Source organism: Monodelphis domestica, chromosome 3 (assembly GCF_027887165.1).
Source record: "Monodelphis domestica isolate mMonDom1 chromosome 3, mMonDom1.pri, whole genome shotgun sequence".
Taxonomy (NCBI): domain Eukaryota; kingdom Metazoa; phylum Chordata; class Mammalia; order Didelphimorphia; family Didelphidae; genus Monodelphis; species Monodelphis domestica.
In genome coordinates, this window is record NC_077229.1 from 62,853,954 (window position 1) to 62,872,470 (window position 18,517).

General features: G+C 39.4%; 1 protein-coding gene across 1 annotated transcript in view; it reads right to left on the minus strand.

Annotated features, from left to right (window-relative positions):
- The window catches only part of RAB11B (RAB11B, member RAS oncogene family), a 43,827-nt gene that overhangs the window by 23,889 nt on the left and 1,421 nt on the right, over positions 1–18,517 (minus strand). The window contains exon 2 of the mRNA XM_007489467.3: positions 106–301. Within this exon, the coding sequence (XP_007489529.1) occupies positions 106–301 (196 nt within the window). The remainder of the gene's footprint in view (positions 1–105; positions 302–18,517) is intronic.

The window sequence follows — 18,517 nt, forward strand, 5'->3', positions numbered from 1 at the left end:
GAAATATTTTTGTAGACACTTTCTCCACAACTCTTGGAGACACATTTACACTAATGAATGAGATGCAGCTTGACAGCATTTTGTGTCTGAGTAGGCTGAACTTACGCTGACGTGATCGCCCGGTACCGCTCCTGACCAGCTGTGTCCCAGATCTGGGCTTTTATAGTCTTCCCATCCACTTGGATGCTCCTGGTAGCAAATTCCACACCGATGGTACTCTTACTCTCCAAATTGAATTCGTTTCGAGTGAATCGTGAAAGGAGATTGCTCTTCCCTACCCCAGAGTCACCAATCAGCACAACTGAAAAAGGAATAGAATATTGTGTAAACTTAGAATCATTTCAGGGACTAAGTTCCAACCTTTAAGGAAAGGGCTTATCACCAAACTCACAGATTCTATTTGAAAAATGTAATCCAGGAATTAACCAGTCATATTCCAACTGTTACATAAGATCATCTCAGCAAGGGACCAGGGAAGTAAAACTCTTTTCCTTCTCTGGGCATAGATTTAATTAATACCACCAGCCCAAGATGGCTTGAGGTTATTTTGTGAGGAGAATTAAATCAACTGATGGGTGAGAGAGGATGGTTAACATGATGAAGTAGAAAACTGATAAACTAGGAGAGCTGAGCTCCAGTTCTTGTTTTGTTAATTCACAGCATAGCCAACTTTAAGGTCTTCCCTTCTCTGGGTCTCAGTTTCCTAAGTTCTAAGTAAATACGATGGAATAGGACTAGAAAGATATTTTGGTAGACCATCCTCTTTTCTAAATATGTGGGAGATAATGCATGTAAAGCAATTTGCCAGCCTTAGTAAACTGGGTAAATGTCAGCCATGCTGCTGGTACTAAAGGACCTTTTCTGATGTTCCCTGATCCTTTCCAAGTAAGGCATAAAAAGACATATATAATAATAAATTTGTGTTGCCACCACACCTGAGATTTTTGAGCACAAATGCCCTGGAAAAGACTTTTCCCCTCTTTAATCCAAGATGTTCAATGCCAGTTCCTCTTGGAGTCTACAAAGACCTCCATCCTTGGATCTTCTACAACTTCATTCATTGGCATCTCCTTCCCCTCCACCAACTCCCACCCCTAATATACACAGAAGAAAATAGATTTATTTATTTAAGAAGAAATATAACCCCAAATGATTTCTTGGATGAATCTCTATAACAGGGAATATCAGGAAAGTCACTGATGGCAAAACAAGTGAATAAAACCTACTTTTTAGGCTTTCTCTGGACAAGTTAGATTTTACTTATCCACTTTCACAGAACAAAACTTCTCTATGGCTGAAACAGATAGTGACAAAGAAAAACTGATCTAGAATTAGTTTTAGAGCTGAAATGTATTGGCAGAAGTATTTATTCCAACTTCCTGATTTTACAAAATAAAAAAAACTGAGGCCCTGAAAAAGGAAAGAGCTTATCCATAGTCCCAAAGTAAGTTGAAGGCAACACCCCAACTGGTACTCCCTTATCCAGAATCTTTGTGCATCAAACTAATTCTTGAGGCCTAAGGTTATGCTACTAAGTCAACTTGTGGAATAGGAAGAAAATGAACAGATTTTTAACCAGTTATTTTAAAATAGTACATCTAATACTCTAAGAGATCACCCTCATGAAAATATTAATAATTGATCAATGACACATGTAAAACCCAGTGGAGTTGCTCACTGGCTATGGAAATTAATTAATTAAATAAAAGGTTTTTAAAAATAGTACATCTATTTTTACATTTAATTACAATTAATTCTGGGAATTTTAAAATTCTCCTTCTTAAGCAAAATGTCATGCTTTCAGCAAGTAACTAGTCTAAAAGTCCCAGGGAATGGTAAGGGGGAAATCTAAATCACCACTCCTTATCAAATTGTCCTTCCTTGAAGCCTTTGACAACCAGCTTTTACCAATCAAGGACCTGAGTTTGGCTCAGTTTCCCCCACAATGACTCCTCAGAGATTCTGGTGCTGCTTCTATTCTATCTGAAGAGGCTAGGTCACAGGAATCCACCAAATCCTGGCCTCACAGAGTCTACCTTCCTTTTCATGAAATTAAATGACTCTTTATTTCCAAAGAGATCATCATTGTTCCCAATCTTGTCTCACCTACTGCTGCCACAGAACAATTAGACCTATATTTTAAAGAATTTCAATTTGGTAGTTGTGTAGAGAGATGAATTGGAGAAGGGAGAGACTTTGGGAAGAAAGAAAACAAGCATTTGTTAAGCACCTACTATGTGTCAGGCACTATGCTAAGCACTTTATAAATATTTCATTTGATCCTCATAACTACCTGGGAGGGAGATAGGTGCTCTTAATTTTACAATTGAAAAAATTGAGGCAAAAAGAGGCTAAGTGACTTCTCTGGGGTCATAGCTAGTTAAATGTATGAGGACACATTTGAACTCAAGTCTTTCTGACTCTAGGCCCAGCACTCTATTTACCACCTAACTGTCTCTTTAGGGAGAAGTGTATTGCAACAGCCCAGGGGGAACTTACCCCTTAAATATCTAAAAGTGTTTCCTGGGGGCACTGAAAGGCTTAGTAACTCAAAATGGTATGTCAAGTCAAGAATTTATTGTTTACTATGTGCCAGACTGTGTGCTAAAGGCTAAGAATAAAAATGCAGGCAAAAAAAGGAAAGCTCATGCCCTCAAGGAACTTACATTTTTAATGGAAGAAGATGACACATAAAAGAAAGCTGAAAAAAGGTTAAGGGAGGAAAAGGAAAAGATGAAGTTAGCCTACACTGCTGAGATGGTAGAGAAAATCCAGAGTGTATATAGCCTGTTCAGGAATGAAAGCACAGTTAGCCTAGTGTCATACTCCTTAAAATGAGAGGAGCCAATCAATCATAGAGAAAGGCCATTGAGTATAGGGTATTTCTAGTGTGAGAAACTCAAGGATGAAGTGAACTTCCAGGGTGAAAAGGTTTCTGAGGCATAGCAAAGAAAAGTCTAGAGAATATAAATGGATTATTATCCCCACTTTAAATTGAGCACTGGACCTTAAATCAGGAAGATCTGAGTTCAAATTTAGATTTAGATATGTACTAGTTGTGAGACCTTGGGTCAGTCACTTAACCTTTTGAGAAAGGCTGAACCTCAATTTCTTCATCTGTAAAGTGAGGATAATAATAGCACCTACCTTTCACAGTTGTTGTGAAAATCAAATGAGATATTTATAAAACAGTCTGAAAACCACACACTAAATAAATGCTATTATAGCTTCTATAATTATTGTTATTATTAAAGTTCCTTTATGCCCAAGACCATACAGCTAAAAAGAGAGCTGAGATTTAAACTCTGAGTTTTGTTTTTTTTTTATCCTTATCTTCTGTCTTAAAATCAACACTAAGTATCAGTTCCAAGACAGAATAGCAGTTAAGAGCTAGGCAATGGCAGTTAAGTGGCTTGCCCAGGGTCACACAGCTAAGAAATGTCTAAGACTACATCTGAACCCAGGACCTCCTGACCCCAGGCTCTCTAGCCTCTGAACCACTTAGATGCCCCTAAGTCTTAATTATTATACTATTTGAAACCACCAATACCTCAGTCATGCACAGGTAAAACATTTGAGTCATCTTTGGCTGCCAGCTCTCCTGTACATTCCATCAGTCATAAAGTCTTCACTTCTACCTTCAATGGTTCTTTCCAAACTGTCATTTTACCATTTCTACTGCAGACTTCCCAGGTTAGTCCCTCATTACCTCATTCTTGGACTACTGGAAAAAAAAAAACCCATGGGTCTCTCTGCCTCCAGTCCATCCTGCCAGGGTAATTTTCCTAATGCACATGTCTCATCACAATGGTCCTCTACTGCCCTATTGAATAAAGTCCAAACTTCTTTGCCTGGCCTTCAAAATCCTCTGCAATCTGGCTCCAATAAACATTTCCAGCTTCATCTCACACTATCTGCCTTCACTTAATCTACATTAGAGCCAAACTGGACTATCTGCCAAAGCAGTACCAGACAACACCCTATTGAAATGCTGATCCTTCAAAGCCTAGCTCAGCTGTTATCTCTTCCACAAAGCATATCCCCACATTATCCTCTTTATACTTTGGCTAGAATCTTTCCTTCCTAGGATTTCTCACTATACTTTCTTTGTCTGTTCATGCAATCATCACTTTCAAATATATATTATAACGATAATGGCTTACATATATCCCAGTACTTTATCAAGTTTGATGCCTACAGCAGTCCTATAGGTTTGGTGAGAGTACAGATATGATCACAGAGGTTAACAGACATTAAGCACTTACTTTGTGCTAGCTACATATACACCTAAACCCTAATTTCACAAGCCTTAGTGAAATGTTCAACAAAAGTGCCAACTAAACCCTTTGGAAAATTCCTGACCTAAGGAGTCCAAGTTGCAGCAGACTGTAAGAGCTAGAAATGTAAGAGGTTAATATAAAAGGTTGGATTAGATTATTTAGGAGTAGGGTAGCCAGGAATTTAGTCAAATTCCTAAGAATTCCTAAGTCTCTCTCAATAGGGTACCTCTCTCCTGAGGCTAGTCCCTTCAGAAAATCCAGGAAAGGAGCCAGCCTTTTGCACTCACCTCACATGGTAGTTTTAAGGGAAGTAGAAGCAGTCCGAGATCCTCAGTCAGAGCTCCTCCAAAGTCAAGACCTCCAAAGATGCCTTCGTGGGAAGTTCTTGGCATTTTTAAAGAGCATTTCTTTTCGTGGCTTCCTGTGACTTCCTTCCATTTTACATGTACCAATAACAGCTAAAGCTTTATTTAGGACTGCCCAGGGGGCAGTCAGTCGATTCTGATTGTCACCCACTATGGGTCACAGACCTCCCCCGCCTCAAGTGTAAGTGTGGTGTACACGCTTCTGGTAATTAATTCTAAAAATGGGCAGGGGAGAGTTAATTTAATCTTCACAAGACTGTTATTCAGCCACTGGCTTAGGACACTGGGGGTCTGTGCAGCAGAAAAATGGAAGTCATCCATGTTGGGAGTTTGCTCTTAGCAAATTCTACATTTCTCCTCAGTAGGTGATCCTTCTGGCCAAACTCAACAACAGAAACTACAATAAGTATCCCCAATCATTGGAGTAGCTTTGAACTGTTGACCCTGGGTATTACGTGATGAGATTAACCAAGGAATTTATATAGTCTAAGGAGTAATTTATGGCAACTGCAATAGTTTTCTAAAAGATATACAAATCCATAAGGAATTTTTCTCTTTTAAGTCCCATTGTTTTTGGCCTAGTCTAGAAAAGGCTTAATTCCTTAAAATGTTTGGGGAGGGACCAATCAATTTTCTAGGGAATATGTAGCTTAGAATTCACCAGACTTTCACCAGAAATGTTTACATTTCAACATTTTAAAATAGCCTTTCTAAATTGTTTGAATCTCTTTTCTTGCCATAGTTAGGCCAGGGATTTATGAAACCAAGGAAAGCCTATTGGATTTTTTAGTTTAAAAATGACTTTATGTCTCTGGGCCTTGGTTTCTTCACCTCTAAAATGGAGATAATTTTACTTGACCTACCTATCTTTTGGTGAGGTCAAATGAATATATATAGTATATGTCATTCGTAGATATCTTTGATGACTTGAGATTCTGTAGTCTAAGAATTATCAATCTGGCCAAGCCTAAAGGTGCTGATTACAGGGCTGCATCTGCATTGACCCCAGGATGTATCCTGAAGTTGCTTTTTCTGATTAAATCCCTCTCAGTAACTGTTTTCTTGTGACAAGTTACTTTCTCCTAAAAGTATGAAGATAAGGTGAAAAAATCCAGTAACTCAAGGCTATAATGAGTAGCAAAGGCCTCTAAGAGAAAATAAAGTGTAGCAACCTTTTCAGAATTTGACAGTGTGGGGCAGTGGAAAGTACTGGGGAGGAGGAGGGGACACCAGCTCTGTCACTGATCTAGGCTAAGCCCCTTACCTCTTGTGGATTTTAATTTCCTCACCTATGAGATAAAGAGGCTGGTCTAGGCCAGTGATGATGAGACTTTTTAGACCAAGTGCCCAAACTGCAACCATCACACTGCATGTGAGTCCCCTGCCTTATCCCAGACAGGGGAGGGAGGAAATACTCCCACTGAGATGCTGTACAAAGGGGTCAGTGATGGGAGAAATGTCCTCAGGCAAGGTAGAGAGGGGGAAGGGAGCAGCCCCTTCCAGCATATGTGCCACAGGTTCTCCCACACAGGTATAGGTGATAGCCGAAGGCCTCTCAGCTTTGATACTCCCAAATTCTGTGCCCTTTCTAGTATGAAGATGGGATTAACTTTCCCCTAGCTATTTTTAGATTTTAGCTACCAGGAATAATATATACACTCCCACTTAAAGGGGGGGGGGGGGGCACAGTCCAAAGCAAAGCTAAAGCTGCAACTGGTCCATGTAAAAGTGGAAGGAAGGCACAGGAAGTGATGCAAAGAACTGTCTTTAAAAATGGTGGTAATTTCTGGTGACCAGCCTTTTCTCCTTTGCAGTTGGCCTTGGAGAAGCTCCAGCTTGGGAGCTCAAACTGCTTCCCTTTGGACTGCCATGTGGGTGAATGAAAAGGCTGACTCCTTTTCTGGAGGCTTTTCTGGAGGTACTAGCCTCCGGAGAGTTCCCTCATCTTGGAGGCCTTGTGGCTAGAACCCTTGTTTACCTCTGGGTCCCCCTTTGCTAGGACCTCTGAAGCCCAGCCTGGTTCAGACTAAGCCAGAGTAATTATCTCTCTCTCATTTTCCTTACTTTCACTCTTTCTATTTTGTAAATAAACTACTATAAGTCATTCTGACTTGAGTAATTAATTTCGGCAACCACATTTCTCATCAATTTAGTCCAACCTTTAATATTTTAACCCTTACACTAGCACATGTAGTAAAAGCTTTCCTGACATTTCCTGTTTTCCAATAAACCTGAGGGATCTCTCCACATTACTTGGGCACAAATTTCCCTTTCTATTTAACACTATAGCTAGAAGTCATTTACTCCTTCCTGTTTTGGTTGTAATTTCTATTTTTCCAGCCGAATCCATTCTGTATTAAGAGGATAAAAATTATGGGGCCACTAATTCAGCCAGGTGGAAAGCTAGAAGAAATGGAAGAGGAAGCATAGGCAGGATCACATATACAGTATACAACTCATATAATAGAAATAACAGAAAAAGCAAGGATGGTTTTGAAATTTGGATCTGGGAGACAGTGTTATATGGTCATCTTAAGAATGAAAGAATTAAAGAGATTATTTCAGAAAAACGGGAGTGTTTAGCCTACATTTACGCTGTTGCTATCATTAAAGGTGAGAGAGAGAAAATATAAACAACAACTGTAGCAGTCCAGCCCATAGGTATTATGAAGAGGCAAGGATTGTGAATGGGCACATGGCCATTCTGCGCATGGCAATGAACTCTGTTCCCAGCATGGCTGGAGTTAGGGCGCGAAACCTTGCTTCCCTTTGTCTCACTCACCTGAGGATAAAAACTCCACCTTCACCTCGGTCGTAATTTGCAATTATCCAATGGCAATACACTATGTAACTCATCAATATGTATTGAGACACTGTGTAACTTATCAATATGTATTGAGTACATTTGCATATCAAAGAGATTAAATAGGAAGCCGTGGCCAACTCTTTCCTTCCTTGGACATCTCACAGGTTTGCTCAACACTGTCTTTCCACCTTCTTCTCTCCCCTTTATCTCTACCTGAGGCCTGACCTTCGGCCAGGTGTCTCTTTCTTTTCCAATGCTAATACCTAGCATTCTCTAATTCTCTCTATTAGTCTCTATTCATTCTCTTAGCTGAGCTATATCATCCTCTGACTGGTGAAGTGTTAAATTGGGATCTCTGGACAGAATATAGCCTTTCAGTGACGTCCATTGATCGGGGCATGGCTGCAGCTCCAAGATATTAATGATAACTGATCTCTGACTCATTATTGACATCTTGAATTTGGCTCCCTCATGCACTTTGCGGCATCCAGAACTTCTATCCTTTTTCTATCTTCCTACCTTAAGGCTTCTCGCAGGTTCAGAGAGCCTTAACAACACACCCCAAACCATACAAGACAGAATTAGTTATAAGAACAAAGTATAGAGATCTATGGTTCACAAGGGTTTTATAGACATTCATTCATAATCCCCTCTAGCAAGACCTTACTGAATTGATAGATTGGAGACCATCTTATCCAGTCCTCTTTCAGTTCCTTGATTTTTGGCCTTCAGTAAGTTTCTTGGCCTCCTTTCTTGGCCTAAGTTTCCTCTCCTAGAAAATAGAGAATAATCTATCTCTTCAAGCTCTTGGAAAAGTTAAATGAAGTAAGATATATTTCCTGATATTGTTTGTTAATAGGAGAAAGAGCGGGTCAAGACATCCTGGACTGGTAAACACCAGGAGAGCTTCCCCTTATAGTTGTTAAGGGGAAAAACAAGCTGAGTCTAGAAGATCATGACTTACACTGAGTTGTACCAATTTGTATTGATTGTACTGTATTTACACCAACTATTTACTAGCATCGGACATTAAAACAACCACGGTCCCTTTTTCAAGGAGAACAGAAGATCCATGCTCTGGGTATGACTTAAAAGTTAACTAAATTCTGTCTTTTGCACTAAAAGATTAAACAATTCCCTGGTAACTCTTCTTTCCTGGGCCACTAGTAAAGAGCAACAAAAAGAAAGCTGAGTCAACACTATTGTCCATCAAATACTCCCAACCTTCTCTAGATTCTAGGTATCTCTAAGAATACTTCTTAGCCTCAAAATAAACACAAGATTACCTTTCATATCTTTTCAATTCAGTCAATACAATGGAGTCATATTTCCAACTAATCCTCATTTTCAATCAAGATTTGCTGGACCCCCAACACACAACAAAAAAACAAGTACTGTATTTACTTGAGTACCTCCTATGAGATGAAGTGAGCGGGGTCCTGAAAACCATAAGAATAAAGACTAACATTTTTTTGTAGACTTTCAAGTTGGCAAAGTGTTTTATATACATTATCTCCTGGAGATATTTAGTGTGGAGAAGAGAAGACTGAAAGGAAGCATGAAGATGGAGGGCTATCATGAAAGTTAGAATGATTAGACTTGTTCTGCTGATATAGAAGAAGATGAAGCAGAAAACCTTTATAAAACAAGTACAGTGAAGGACAGTAACCCTGAAAGATTTCAGAACTTTGATCACTGCCTTGTCATGAAATGTGAAGCCACCTCCTATCTATGGGCAAAAACATGGTAGGCAGTATGTACAAAATAAAACCTACACTATCAGACCCTAGCAGTGAGATAATTGGCTTGATTTGACTGCATTTACTTGTCACAAAAGGTTTCTTTTGGGAGGAGGAAATTATTGGCAGATATTGGTTTTTTTAAAGCATTAATAAAACTTTTTTTAACAGACCTATTCTGCTATATTTCAGAGAGAAAAACTAGGAAAAATGGGTGAAAGTTATTGATTAAGATGAAGACTCAAGGGAAGAAAGAAAAAAACTTTCTTAAATAGAAATAGGCTGGCTTGGAAGGAAGTGAGTTTTCTCTCCCTAGAGGTTTTCAAGCACAATCTATATGACCATTTGACCTGTCAGGAGTGGTGATAAGCAGATTCTGAAACCTCTTCTACCTCAAAAATTCTGTAACTTCTGTTGTATTCTAGCATCTGTAGGGAAGATGGAGAAGGTTCAAGATGACTAGCCTATAGTCAACCACTAACAAAAATGTAGTTTCACAGACAGATCAACATGACTTCCCCTTAAACTTTTGGTCATCTTGTTTTAGATCTAATGGGTTAAAAAACAAAATAAAAAAACCTTCATCTGCCAAGAAAACACTTTCCATTAAGACTTTCACAATTTAAATGGAGGACAAATCAAGTCTGTCTGTCCATCAAGAGACCTAGATGATACTAATTTAGTGTGAACTTAGGCAAATAATTCCCCACTATGAGCCTCATCCACTATAAAATGAAATGGCTGGACTGACTAAGGTTCTTCCCAACCAAAAACTGAAGTACTCTGATCATTTTAGTTTATCTCTCCCAGCTTTTTTATTAACTGAAGATATAAGAACCCCCTCAAGACCTTCAACTGAAGCACTAGTTAAAATGTTGAATAAGGGAGGAGGGCAAAGACCGAAATCTGTGATCCTTTACTAGGATTTTCCTTCCATGATGTCTCTGAGGAATTAATAACTCTAGATAGAATTTTATTTGTTCAACCAACTGTGATTCACCTACTAGTTATATAGTCAAAAAACATTTCTCCAACACATTTACAAGACCATCATGTAAATGCTCCACTGATACTTAAGTTAATTCCAGTCAAGACAGGTCAGTGAAAGATCAAAAAATAATGCAAAGTTACTAGGTCTGGCACTAAAGGTACCTTCATGTTCTCTCCCTTTACGAACACTCTGTTCTTTTCTGACCTCTGGAGCATTTCGTCTGATATATTGTCCCCACTCTGGCACTTTCTTTGACTATACTACCAAAGATTTCGGAAACCTTAGGGCCCCATCAATTCAGGAGCCAAGCTTTGGGTGAATAGTAGTAATCTGTAGCTGGGCAGCTAGAAGGAAGGCCAGGTGCACAAGTATTGTCCAATGCTAAGACTGCAGCATTGGGCCTGACCTTCTCTAAACAAATACTTGTCAACTATAAGACAAACTATTCCTTGTGTTGGGAAAATAATGCCCTATTAAGGCCATGAGTACCATAGCCTCTTTTTAAATAGGATTGAGGCTCCACTTTCTCCTAGAAATAGCTATTCTGTTTCAGGGTCATGCAGGCAATACTAATCAGAAAAAATAATTCCAACAAATTCTGAAAAAAATATGTTCTCCCAGATGCCCAATATCCTCAATGATCTCTACCAAAGATGATCCAAGACATGCTGCATCTGCACTGGATATTAACAGAACCCTGCTTTGGCATGTGAGGTTACAGAATAAGCCATATTCCCCAAACTGCTAAAAAACCATCAAGGCCAGAAGTGGTACTAAGAGATCCAGACAAACCAGAAGACTGGAAATGTGCAATGGCCAAGAATGGTCACCTCCTTCCTCTCCAATGATTCAAGTAGCTTTGCTCAAGACTCAACTCCAATCCTACCTCCTTCAAGGAGTTTTTCCTATTCACCCCTGCCCCCCAACCTCCCATCTATGATTATCTCCAGTTTATACTGTGTGTGTTTATTGGTATATTGTCTATCAAATCTGTTTAAATGTGAACCCCCACTCCCAAAGGGACAGCTAATCATGTTTGTTCCTTTCCTTGTATCCCAAGTCCTAAGCACAGTGTCTGGCACAGAAAAAACATTAAATATGATTTGAAGTTCAACCCATTCTCATTCTCTCTCTCTCTCTCTCTCTCTCTCTCTCTCAAACCCTTACCTTCCATCTTAGAATCAATACTGGGTATTGGTTCTAAGGCAGAAGAGCAGTAAGGGCTACACAATGGGGGTTAAGTGACTTGCCCAGGGTCACACAGCTAGGAAGTGTCTGAAGCCACATTTGAACCTAGGACCTCCCTTCTCTAGGCCTGGCTCTCAATCCACTGAGCTACCCAGCTGCCCCCTCAACCCATTCTCTTAAAGAAAGGACCAGATAGGCAGGTAGTATAGCAGATGCCTTGACCCCAATCCCATACTCCATAAGCACTCATCATGCATTTGTTAAATTAAACTGATGAAAATGATCAAAGGAGAAAATAACTATAAGGCACTTAGCCCAGTGTCTAGCACATGATAAATGTCATATAAACGTTAGTTATTATTATTATCATCAAGAAACTGACTTGGACTCCCTTGAGAGAAAGGGAGAAGATAAGGATACTTTCTAAGAAAAATTTTTTAAATGCATTTATTTTTAATGCTAGAAAACTTTTTTTAGAACAAGAACATAAATGTTTTGTGAGTAAGTGTCCTCCACTAAAGTTCTTTCTTCCTTTACCACTCTAAGAGATGACCATGGTTCTCTCAAAGGCTATGCCAGCAAAGCAGAAACTGAGAAGGTTCCTCAGCAGATGGACCTAAGGACAGACTATCATCTAAGTACTGCTTTCGCCAGTGTGTACAGGTCAGCACTTGAGGACTGGTTAACAGGTGAGGAAAATGGCCTAACACATTAACTCACAAAGTCTATCTTCTAAAGTGCAGAGAGTTTAAGATCTGTGATACTGGTCCTCCCACCCACCAAGCTTTGGAGCCAGGAAGAAGTGCCATCAGCCAAACTCAAGGTTAGTGATGGTTTCAAGGAAGCTGAGTCACACCTGCTCCCAAGAATTCCCTACTTGAGGGACTAGGGGCTTCATACAGCCAAAAATTCAACAGATCTCATACCTGGAAAGGCCCCTTTGGTGACATATTGTCTATCTTTTTTCCCCTTCCAACTTCAGTTTGGTTCAATATTCTTACTGGACCATGCCTTGCTTGGTAGCCATTCTATTGTTTACCTAACCTTGCTTTCAACCCTATGTTGAGGCAGCTATGGGCTCAATGGAGAGTAAGGCCTGGAAATGGGAGTTCCTGGGTTCAAATGTGGCCTTAGATACTTCTTATCTGAATGATCCTGGGCAAGTCACTTGACCCTCACTGCCTAGCCCTTACCACTCTTCTGCCTTGGAACCAATACTTAGTATCAATTCTAAGACAGAAGGTAAGAGCTTAAAGGGGGAACCAAAGATTTAGGGTGCTTCTCCCCCATTCTTTGCAGAGGGAGGGGATCTACAGGTATGGAAGACTGCATATAATGTCAATTCTTTTCATTGTATTGATTGGTTTTGCTGATTTTCTCTTCTTTGTTATAAGAAATGACTCTCTGAGAGAGGCACAAGAGGAAATCTAGGTGATATAAAAACAAAAGATATTTGAAAACTTTTGAAAATCTAGGAACAGATCACTAATCTCAACTTTTAGCTCCTCTGCTACATATCTAAGATGGAGCACTCACTTCCTTCTCCCCCAGCCCCAAACATTTCAATCATTTTTATAATAGCAACTAGGTTCTTTCCCCCAGTAAGAATCAGACTCAGAATAAAACCTCCCTCTTATTGGATCTTTTGCCTTTCTGAAGGATGAAATTAACATCAAGACTAGTCAATAAAAATTTTTTTTTCTTTAAAGACTAGTCAATAAATTATTAGTTGCACTCCTTTTAAAAGAGAAAGCATTATTGCCAATGTCTAGATAAAAATCCCCCCCTCTAGAGTAGAAATCCAGAAGAAAACGTGATTCATCACTTTTAAAGACTTGCTCTTTTACAAAATGAATAATATGGAAATGGGTTTAAGTGATAATATATTTATGTATAACCTAGTAGAATTGCTTGTCAACTCTGGGAGTGGGGGAGGGATGAGGAGATGGAGAAAACATGAATCATGTAACATGGAAAAACTTTTTAAATTAATTAAGAATTTAAAAAATTCCCCTTCTGATCCCTAGATTTGCTCATATGAATATCTCCTTCTTATATCATCTACTTACTCCAAACTATCTTCTGTCTTTAGAATAAGGTACCCCCTGAAGAGCTATATTACAATCACATCTCATCCCATCAAATATCTCCGATAGCTAGGAGACCAAACTTGCCTCCTCATGTTAAGATCCCATACCTTTGCGTAAAGATTAACATCTTCTAGCCTTATTCAAGAATGCACATAAACAGAAGAATATCTAAAAATCAGTGTCCATCTTTTAAAGCCTTGGACAGATCACTACTTAGTGGATTGCAGTTTCCTCACCTATAGAACTCCTTAGGGTGCTTACAAAACCCTTAACTTCCATCTTGGAATCAATACTGTTTATTGCTTCCAAGGCAGAAGAGTGGTATGGGCTAGGCAATGGGGGTCAAGTGACTTGTCCAGAGTCACACAACTAGGAAGTGTCTGAGGCCAGATTTGAACCCAAGACATCCTGTCTCTAGGCCTGGCTCTCAATCCACTGAGCCACCCAGCTGCCCCCTAGCTTCTCTTTTAAGAGGTAAAATCATATTCATATTTTCAATGGAGGTAGAGCTTCAATTTTAAAATCTTGCCAAAAGACTCAAATGTCTTATCTCCATAGTCTCAGCCCTGCTAAATCTGTTTAGACTACCCTTGTCCACTGTGATCACCCTCTTGGGAATTCCTAGTTTCCTTCAAGATATAACTCAGGTGCCTGGTACTCCCTGTACAGAACTTTTCCTGATTCTTCCAGGCTGTATAATTATGCTTTTCCTTGTTAAATACTATCCCCCTTTTGAAATTTATATTAAAATTTGCACAAACTGTATTTTATATTTATCTACATACATGTTTTATCTTCCCCACCGATTCTCACCCCAAAAGAGTAGAAATTTTTTGAAGGCAGGGATTATTTTTTTTAATAAGCTCCATGCCTAGAATATCATTGGTACCTCATAGATTTTTTAAATTGAAATTCTATTGCATTGTCTATACCCATGATGGTGAACCTGTGGCATGTGTGCCAAGATGGCATGCAGAGACCTCTCTGCTGAGACACATAGGCTTGGCCTGCTGGGAGCCTGTCCTCACCCCTGAACTCAGGAGATGGGGCACATAAGCCTCTCTCCAGGCAGAGCTCAACACTAGCTTGACCAGCCTGCATCCTGGCCCTGCCTCCCAATGCAAGGGTGGGTAGGCCACTGCACACAATCAAGAGGCAGGGCATGCAGTTGGGAGAGAGGCATGGCACACAATGGGGGCAGGGTGCAGGCACATAGTCTGGTGGGCAGGTGGGTGGGACATGGCACGGGAGTCCCTAAAAAGTTCCAAAAGGTTCATCATCACTGGTTTATATCATGAGGTACATTTGCATTTGTAAATTATTATCTTCAGTCAAGAAATTAATGGTTAATAAACTATTGAGATACATACAGAACTCTATCAGAGATATACAAAGTGGGGATGAATACAAAGCAACATTAAGACATAATCCCAGTCCCAAAGTTGCCAACAATGTCATAGTCTTCTCCTGCTCCATAAAGTGCCTTACATAGTACTGGGAAGGGGAAAGCTATGAGGCTGAGACTTTACTGAATGCCTTGAAACAGAGGTTCTGCCAGTTACATAAATTTAATTCCCCCCCGCCCCCAGAACTTTCCAAACTTCAAATGAAATGAGCATATCCACTGTGGAACAGAAGGAAAAGGTTGTAAATGGACCTGCAAACCACTATAAAATAATGCTTGCTTTTCTTTTTAAAGAACATAACAATTTCACATAACTTTTAAAGTTGTCCTGTGATTCCTCTTCTGTTCCTTTCTCATGGGGGTATGGGGAGATGGGGGAGATGGGGACAGGGGATATGGGCTTTATCCCTAACCTGTTCTTGCTTCCCATCTCTTCCCAATCAAAAAGAGAAACAAAACAAAATAAACATTCATAGTCAAATAAAACATTTCCAGACTTTCCACTTGAATTTCCCTCAGTTTTAATCTAAAAAATCATATCTTTACTTTTAACTGCAATCCATCATTAAAGGAAAGGCAAAATTACAATACAGCAGAAAAAAACTAAATCAGATAATTCAGTAAAACTACAATTAAATAGCATTTGCTCAAAAGGAGACTCCAACAAGAGAACTGGTTTGGACTTCTGGTACATCCCTGCCATATCTATTCTAGAAGAGGTAATCCTGTGCCTTTGCCCCTCAAGAATTTTAAAAAGGGGCAGCTAGGTGACTCAGTAGATAGAGAGCCAGGACTGGAGTCAGGAAAACCTGGGTTCAAATCTGGTCTCAGGTACTTCTATAACTGTGTAACCCTGGAGAAGTCACTTACCCCAGCTGCTAGCCCTTACCACTCTTCTGCCTTGGAACCAATTATTGGTGATAATTCTAAGACAACTGATAATGGTTGGATTTTTTTGTTGGTTTTTTTCCTAAGAGAATTTATCTCATTTTTTCAGGTGTGCAGGCTATTATCAATAGGTGATTTCTACTATATTGTAGACTGAATCAAAGCTTTCAAGAAGTTTTCTGATGTAATAAAAAAGGTCATATTTGATTACCTCTTAAGAGGCTTTATAATCTTCTTTGATGGTCATAATAGCCATGCCAAATAAATGTTATTATCCTCACTTTACAGTTGGGGATATTTAAGCTCAAAGGTTAAATGATTTGCCAGATGCCATATAACTATCGTCGCCAAAAGCTGAACTCTCACCTTTTATTACAGTGTTCTTTCCATCCACATGCTCTCCAAGAAAAGTGCCAATAGGCCTATTTTTCAAGTTCAAAGGGAAGAATTGCTTAACGACATCCAAACCATAACTGCCCTTCTAATTGAAATCTGAACTTCAGAGCTATCTCCATTTTGTCTCTCACCGGTAGGGCCCTGAAGAGCCCAGGCACAGCTTTCCACCATCATCCTTAGTATCCCTGTTCTCTCGTGATCTTACTTGACTCCCTTCACATATCCAGAACACTCAAATCTTATTTCTATCTTCACAATGTTTTCCACATCAGTCCCATTCTTCACTTACATAGCCACAACCCTTGTTCAAGTTTTTTATCATCACTTGCCTAGCTTATTCCAATAGCTGTCTACCTAAACTCTCTATCTCAAGTTCTTCCCTATTCTAATAAATCTTCCACTTAACTACCAAGGTTATAATAACATTGGCATTATTCACAACTCTTCCCCTTACTAAATGTGCAATCTTCTTATACTTTGCTCTGCTCCATGCATTCTACAATCCAGTTGCACTAGCCTACTTGTAGTTAATCAAACATGATACTATCCCTTTCTAATGACTATAATCCATGCCCAGAATCCAATGTCCCCTCACCTTTGCCTCTTTATTTCCAAGATTTCCAGCAATATGCAGGGTTGTTCAAACCCTATCACCTTCTGTGGGTCCTTTCCAATCCCCTCAGCTGCCAGTGTTTTACTTTCTAATATTACCTACCATCTATTACGTGCACACCTAGTAAATACTTCTGTTATACACACATTGTCTCCCTCCTTAGAATACCCCTAAAGGAGAGCGATTGCTTTTGCATTTGTCTGTATTTCAAGCCTGGTACAGTGCCTGTAACACATGAAGTGCTTAATAAATACTTGTTAGACTGTTTTATTGACTAAATTGAAGAGAATAGATTTCTTTGCATCACTGACATCTCTTCCTGAACATAATGAATATATTCATCTTAGAGGTAGAATGGGGTACAAAGACTTAAATAACTGGGATCTATGAATGCCACGGGATACATAGAGGGAAAGTTGAAGACCCTATAACTCAGGAAAGGGAAATCTTTGGGCATGAGCTCAAATAAGCAACAGGTACCTGAAATCAGTGCTAAGTAGGGCAGGGCTTGTCTTGTAGTAGCTCACATATAGGATTTTTCAAAAATCTTAGTGCAGCTTTAAGCTATTAAAGCTTAATACTTTTTTGGCATCTTGTATATGAAATGCATGGCAACATATATTGAGTATTTCAGTTATCACAGTACAGAAATCTAGAAGTGTGGAATTCTTTTTTTTTTTTACAAAAACTTATTTCTAAGTCATTGTTACTAAGGAAAAGGGGAAAATCAGATTTTTCCTAACATGTTTTATTTTAACCCTGACATGTACAGATTATTTTAAAAGATTCTTATAAATAAATAGCTTTTTTAAAAAAAGTAGTTAAGTAACTGACATTTCAGTGGCATAAGGCAGAAGGATTTCCTGAACAGGGCTGCTCAACCTGTGAGAGCTGAGCCCTTTCCATCTGGGGTCTATAAGAGTTTGAGTAACAAAAAGATATTGGAAAATTAAGAGTGAAAATGGAATGGAAAACAGGGGAGGCACTACTAAAGCAAAAAGGCAGAGGTTGGGAGGATCTTATAGTCCAGGCACAGCAAGGGAAACAAGGACTTGGACAAGACTAAGATAGTAGTCAGTCAGTCCCAGGCATAGGAAGAAAAGGAAATAATATCCTAATTTAACTTGAAGAGTCTCAAATGAAGAAAAAATCGGGAAACAAGTATTCTAAAGAACAAATGATCCATCATGATATGACCCAGGGATAAGAGCAGCAGAAACTTGCCAAGCCTCTTCAGTACCTCTTTGCTGGCACCCTTCGCTATTTCCAGTCTACCCAGTTGGTTATTCAATGGAAAGAACCTCAAATGTAGGAGGTCAAGGGCCTAGCCCTCTGGCTTCAGGAAAGGAAGCTAGTTGGTATTTCTCCCCCTGACATCAGTCAGAATCAGTAACCCTCTCCAGATCAGGAGGAGTTCTGGGTACATCTGAGAAATAAAAGCAGTGAGGAAAGACTTCTGGGTAATATGGAGACTCCTCAATCTTACACCCCCATTCTTTTGGCTCTAGAGCTGCCCTTAATCTTCAATACAGGAGCAAAGCCCTGTATACCAACACCATATAAATTCAATTACATGGCTCCCCTGAATTTATCACTCCACACCCCCCCTTATCTCCAGCTCTAATGTTCTCTTTTTTATCCTCTAATCCTGGTCATCTCTGCTCTTCCTGTATCTGATACCAACATTATTCTTAAATGAGTTTCTCCTCCATTCCCCTTCCGAGTACTTAAATCCCCCACCCATGTCCAATTCTCT